The 7054-nt window shown below is 39.1% G+C and overlaps 1 protein-coding gene across 1 annotated transcript in view; it reads left to right on the forward strand.

Annotated features, from left to right (window-relative positions):
• CRYBG3 (crystallin beta-gamma domain containing 3) overlaps positions 1-7051 on the forward strand; it is a 102075-nt gene extending 95024 nt beyond the window's left edge. The window contains exons 20-22 of the mRNA XM_080919289.1: positions 3707-3865; positions 4646-4805; positions 5622-7051. Of these exons, the coding sequence (XP_080775415.1) occupies positions 3707-3865; positions 4646-4805; positions 5622-5710 (408 nt within the window). The 3' untranslated portion in view covers positions 5711-7051. The remainder of the gene's footprint in view (positions 1-3706; positions 3866-4645; positions 4806-5621) is intronic.
• Positions 7052-7054: the final 3 nt, after the last annotated feature.

Raw genomic sequence — 7054 nt, forward strand, 5'->3', positions numbered from 1 at the left:
AAAGCCTCAGGCCATGTGTGGCACTAAGAAGGGAAGTGGCACACATAGACCTTGAAAAATTCCCCACACAGGCCAGGTATGTAATAGGTAGTGGATGAGGTATCTACCTATGTTCCCTTTAGAACACTGCTTCACTCATTTGTCACAGCAGTGCTAAGGTAAGGGTTACTATTGGATTCCAAGCTGTTTAAGAAAGACAACCCAAGTATTAGGACCATAATGTGAACCCAGATCATTTATACACTAGATTGTTAAGCACCTGGACTCTGATTGTAAGATCAGCATTTGCTGAGTTTTACCACTCACTCCAGGAAGTGAGCAGTTGGTTTAGTAGGATCCATGTGCTGAGGCTCTGATCAACTTTGGTGTTTGATAATAACGAAACTCTTGCCATCTCCTTTTATACAGTTTGAGGTTCTGTCACGTCAAACCACAGCTGTTTGCTAGCAGTGTGATTTTGAGCTATCACTTACTGTCTTGGCATCCCAGGTTCCACTCTGGGAAAGCTGTTGTCATCACTGTGGTACTACACTGACTTTTTGAAAGTTTATTATTCACTCAACATATTCCGGGAGAGAGCCAGAGCTGTTCTGCTGAAGAAACCCAAAACAGTAGTTTCTTGATTAATGTTCCAGGATGATCCCCATTCCCAGTCCATGGAACAAGGGGTAACCAAAGTAAAAAACAAAACAAACAACAACAACAAAAAAAAAAAAAAAAAAAAAAAAAAAAAAACAGGGCAAAGAAAGGTAGAAATAGGAAATCAGGTTTGGCTTTTAAAGGCCAGCTAGTAACATGAATAGTATGTCCCAAAACCCAAAGTAGCCAGTGTGAAAATGTTCCTGTTTTGGCCCTCTCTGCTTGATTCCTTCCAATCAAAGGCCTCATGCATGGTAAGACTCTACCAGTGTATTACATCCCCAGTAATCTCACTTTTGAATGGAGTTTCTCTGCTGGACAAGGACAAGCATTTCCACTGTTCCAGGTCCTGTGATAAAGAATACTTAGAAATTTTACAAGCAAGTCCCAATTGCATAATTTATTTTAATATAAAATATAATTACATCATTTCCCGTCTTTCCTTTTCTCCTTCCAACCCTTTCCATTTTGGGTTACTTACTCCTTAAATTCAGGGCCTCTTTATTTTTGTTTGATGTTTTGTGATGATCTCCAACTGCTGCAAAAAGTTTGAGGGATGATAGCTAGAGTTATCTCTGTGTTGAATTATTTAGAATGGAATTAGGATTTTGCTGGTTTAGTAAAGTAGTGGTAGTAGGTTCTTTTAAGACCCATGACCTCCATAGGTCTGGCTAGGTTTCCAGTACCATATTCTCCCTCTTGTTAAACTGTTCTTTACATCCAATTAGAAAGCTATTGGTCACTGCCAAGGTATGATTGATGGCTTGCATAGCATCTTCTGGTTTAAAAAAAAAAAAAAAAAAAAAAAAGCTGGTCCAAGGGGAGGAAGCTTTCAGGTTAAATCCAGGTCACACCTTCTAAGTCCTGTGTCCAAAGTAAACAATGTTCAACCTCTCATTCTTCCTGGACTGTATGCCTTTAATAGCTGTTGTGATGTAAGTCAGTCTCAAAGTAATGTTTGAGATTATTTTCCCCTTTGTTTAATTAGGCCACAGCTTTAAAACCCAACAGAATTCTCAGTTTTGAAAACAGTACTTTGTTACCACATGTAACTTTGGTACAGGTATTGATGCTGTTATAGTTCGTTTCCTTGTTGAGGAACCAGGAAATAAAACATGATCCTCCTTGAGGCTGGGAATACAAAAGTCACTAAGGTACTTATAATGCACGTCAGTGATTTTTAATTATGTAATTTAGTGTAATTACACAGTCACAGACTAAAAGTGGTAATAAGGGTAATTAGTACCTTGCTTGGTCTAATTGATTAAAACTGTGATGTTTAGTCCTAAAGTAAATGGAGTTCTGTCATGCATGACAGTCTTACCTGTTTCCTTGTATATGCAAGGAAATACAAGTATAAAAGTTGACTGCAGCGTTGAGAATTAGTATTTACTGTGGGAGACAACACTGACCTGTGCATACTTTAAGTACATTATTAGTTATAATTATTGATGCCAAAGTTCTTAGAGTAAAAGCCTAGTACTGGCAGCCCAACAAGCTAGTCTCAATCTCATGTCATCAATACATAAATGAAAGAGTAAGAGGAGAGTCAGATCTGTTCAGTGTACCACACTCAGAATAAAGGATCCCACTGAAACCACCCATCCTATCCACCCAGCCTTGGAGACAATGATATGAGAAGTATAGGTTTTGGGGGCTAAAAGTATGAGTAATTCAGCAGTCCTTGTCAAGGGTAGTCTGGTAAGTAGTCAGAACTGAACAATCTCTTGTTGAGAGGCAGTCCCCCTCTAGCTGGCAAAAGAGCTCCGTCTTTCCCCTTCTCTCAGTATAGAATTCCTTCGGAAACTTCATTTATTTCAGGAGGCCAATAGCTAAAGGGATGTCACATGATATCTTGTCTACCAGGATGTGAAGTAGTTCTTATTTTTAAGACATTCAGCAAGTAGACATCTTGTTCCTGGGTTTTTACAGCCGAGTTATTTGCTCTTCTGCTTACTAATTTAAATACTTAGGTGATGTTTGTTTAGACATGCTAAACACAGTAGTAGTTTACCAAAAGGCAATCCAACTTCATGTTGATGTGTTGTAAGTTTCAACACATGTATCTTGCCATACAACCAAGCTTTACTTCTCTGGCCAGCACTAAGTTCCATAGTGAAAGTATCCCAAGTAGCACATCACTTTATTAAATTGCTAGAGTTCTACATAGGATGCCAGCTCTCATCCAGAGGGGATAGTAGTATCTTCTATTTTATCTCCAGGACCTGAGGCCTTGGATTCAGGATGCTTCCTGTTGAGCTGCTTCCAGTGCCCTTCTCCTGTCTTATAACAGGGACAATGCCATAGGGCTAACCGGTGTGTTCCTGCACGGGTCTCTTGAGCCGTCCTGCCAGAGATCTGACTCCCCATCTGTGACAGCGTTATTTGTAAAACCTGGAGCCACAGATGTTTTCTCTGAAAGGTTCTGATATTTCTGACAAAATTATGAGCACAAAAGTGCATGGCTTGATATGTTTAAGGGCTCAGCAAATATTAGCCCTTATCCTTAGTGGTCTCAGATTTCCTCTTGTAGAAATTGTGTGTCACATATTTTCCAGACAAAGGAGTACAGTCTGATTTTTGAATGCAGAAGTAACATCTTCCTTAGATGAAAGAAAGGCCTTGCTGTCTGAGATTTCAAGACCTTCCCTAAGAGCTGGTGGCCATTTAGTCATTGTTCCAGTGTGCTTGAGTACCATGCTTGCTGTATAGTCACTAAGATCCACAGTGGGCAGTACCTGGCCCTTATTCTCCCCATCCCTCCCAGCATATCTGACACATGATGAAACTCACCAAGCCCCTGATTCTGCACTGCCTGAGCCTTGCTGCATTGAATTCTGGTGAATTACCCTTTCAGAATGGTACTTTTCAGAACATTTAAAAGACATTGCATAACTTAAACTTTGTGCTCAAGGATTATCAGCATAAAATAATATGTACATACCAGTCAAAGGAATAGAGTGAAACATATTAAAGTTAGTACCTTCTCACTCTCTGCTTTAGACAGATTGCCTTTCCAGTTGGGAAGTTTAAGGTTTCTACCCCTCAATGGTTTTTCTTTGTACAGCCTGCAGTGTACATCAGAATAAGGAACAGAGGCCAGGATGAATATCTGACAGTCACCGGGAACCCAGCAGATGCAAGGACAATGTCGGTATGCATCTCTCCCTACAGTGGGAAGGACACTCAGATCTGGCACTACTGCAGAGGACTCTTCAAATCCAAGGTAAAAGATCATGTTTTTTCTGATGTCCACACTTGTATGCGAGCTACAACACTACCAGATCAGCTGGCATGCTGAAAGCACTGTTGGCTTCCTAGAAACAGTTTACTGTGTAATCATAAAAACAGACTTAGACTTTTTTCTTTTTAATCTAGAAAATACAGATTCAATTTAAGAAGCAAAATTAACCCATAACCTAACTGATTCCCTCCGTTGGAGCCAAATCAGGCAATATGCTTGTGGGAGAAGAGTTCCTTATTTGACAGCCAGATAAGATCTGGTCTCTCTTTAGAACGTACAGTAGAGTCATATTAGAAGAAACTGTCATGAACAATGCTTAAAAAAGTAAATTATAAATTTTCCCCTTCATCATGCTTGATGCTCTAGGGAACAGAGCACTAACTCAGAAAAACACTACTGTGTTTTGATTTTATCACCAGTGACTATCTATTTTCTATGCTTCCAAGTGAAAAGCATCTAAAAGTAATTAGTACCTGCTTATCTTAAGTACAGTGTTTTGTGATTTAAAATAGAGAAACGAGCATCATAAATTTAAGCTAACAGGGACTTAACATTCCGGGTTAGCATATCTTTACTGAAGACCTGGTATCAGAGGCAGAGCCTTTTCAAAACAAGTGTTCATATTTCAGTTTGGGTACCTATACTTCATTAGTCATAGACTTTAAAGGTAACTTGGAAATTATATTTCTCAGTTAAGACAAAGCTACTGCATTTATATTGGCAAGAACAGTGGAGTCATTTTATTTCCTGTCTATTGTATAGGCCAGTGATACATGTCTTGATGTGATTGGAGGCCGGGACACTCCTGGAGCCAAGGTAGCCTTGTGGACTGAGCACGGGCAGTTCAGGCAGAAGTGGAGAATGAACAGAAATGGAACCATCAGCTCGTATCTCAGTGATGAACTTGTCCTGGATGTTAAAGGTGGGCCTCTGGCTATAACCAATGTTGAATGCCTCTGAATGTCAGTGGACAAACATTACAAAGCCCCTCCCTCCCAGTAGAGAACATTCTTGTAGTCTGTGGAGATGGCTCAGTGGTTAAGAGCACTGGCTGCTCTTCCAGAGGAAGAATTCAATTCCTGATATCTACATGGCAGCTTGCAACTGTCTATATCTTCACTTACGTTGAGGAAAGGAAGGGTTAAAAAGAAAATAATGAACTCTAAGAGTCATACAGCCAGGAACCAACAAAAAACCCAATAATATCTAAATAGCCCTTCCTTCATTAGAATAGTAAAAATTTCACTTGCAATCTTAATTTTTATAAACTGTTGGGATTCTAAATTTGAAGCACCAAAATGTACAAAATAAAGATGCCATCTGTTTCTTTTCGGGAAACATCTCTTGTACTGAACTGCTGTGATCCTGAAAAAGCCCTCAGTTAAAATTTACAGCAGGAAAAATTAAACTTGTTCATTAATTTTTGCAAGGTCAGAGCCAATATTATTTACTATGGCTGTTGCTTTAGTCGGGTTAGGCACAACCCAATGTTGCTATAGAAAAGCAAACAGTACCTGGCACATTTCTTTGGACATTTATGCATCTACAAATGTATCCTTTTAGTTTAACAAGAAGGTCCAATTTGAGGTGAATACTGGCTGTGTTGTTCAAACCCAGTTTCCCATTTCGAACTGCTTTGCAAATAATAATCTACTTTAACAGTGTATTGAACAAAAAGGTTGTGCAATTGCTAATGACCTGTGTGAACAACTCTTTTCTTCTGAAATTTCTATTTTAGGAGGGAACTATTATGACAAAACTCATGTCATTGTAAATCATCCCCTGGAGGGAGAAGAAACACAGAAATGGGACATTGAAATCTTGTGAGAGAATCGCAAAGGCACCTCTACCCCCTCATGCTCTGTGTGCCTGGGAAGGAAGCTGCTGTGTTCTCACTACTGCACCATGGAGAAGCTAAAGTATTCTCACTAGTTATGGAGTGTCCTTGTGAAGAAAATGTAAACTATTTCTTTTCCTGATGGATCCAGCTGTAGTGACCAATTTCCTAAAATCTGTCTTTTCTCTCCTAAGCACTAACCATGAATTCTGTTCTTGATGAGGCCTTATCTGGACAATGAATTCTGTTACACACATTAGTTCGTATACTAGTGTCCTGCTCCATGCTTGTGTGAACAGGGCACAGACAGGAACACAAACTCCTAGAGGTTGTCATACTCCTGCAGGAAGATGAGTAATTTTTAGCACCATCTGAAGACTTATTTAAAAAGCTTTTGTATTAAGTTGCTGCTGTATTAAACAAATCTGTTTCTATATAGAAACTTTGTAACTGACACACCCATAAGTATTTATATTTTTTAATTACCTGACTCCAAGGAAGGACCTTGGTTTCCTGAGGCAAAAGGCACTTCAAGTACTTTCTGTGGAGTAGTGGCCAGTCTTCACTGTTTTCTAACTACAAATGTATGAACATCCTTGGAGTGCCCAATCAAGACTGAGTCATTTATGTCTAAGAGTTGACCATCTCCCTGGAGTAAAGCACTACACACAAGTTCAGATAAAGCAAACAGGGTTTCTACTTTGTCTCTGTCACCTGAACTTTTTCTACTTGGTGACAGACAACTAAGATTTACTCCCATTTTTAACAATTGAATAAGGTATAGAGGCACTACCATCACCTGCACAGGTAAACAGCCTCTCTGTTTTCAGCCAGAAAGAAAAACTTATTTTTACAGAAATTCTCCAGCAATATTTTTAAAAATACCAACTTGTATGCACTTTAGAATGTAAAATACCAGTGAATACTTAAAGAACCACCTCCTTGATTATTTTCTACACTTGTCTTTCCATGTATATATACTGGCCTCTGGCTCTCCTGTCATCTTCCAAGCAGCATCTGAGCACCACACGTCCACAGATGCTGGGTACTCTTATGGGCGTGGCACCATTACATGAAACATGTTTATTTTAATGGGGGAAAGGGCTCATATATGCTCAAAGATATGTATATTTTCAATGTAAAAAGAAAACCAACTTTATTCCTAAGTTTTAATTTTTAAAAAGTATTCTTGGAGCCAAGGATGCTCTTATTTTTTCCAAAGAACCAACACAAGCCAGGTTAAGGACATAATTCTATATGACATATGTACTAGAGTTGTGCCTTTTCTACAACACTGGATTAAATAAACTTGTCCGGAGTATTTTATCACAGCC

The sequence above is a fragment of the Micromys minutus genome (genome assembly GCF_963924665.1).
Source record: "Micromys minutus genome assembly, chromosome: 7".
NCBI classification, from domain to species: domain Eukaryota; kingdom Metazoa; phylum Chordata; class Mammalia; order Rodentia; family Muridae; genus Micromys; species Micromys minutus.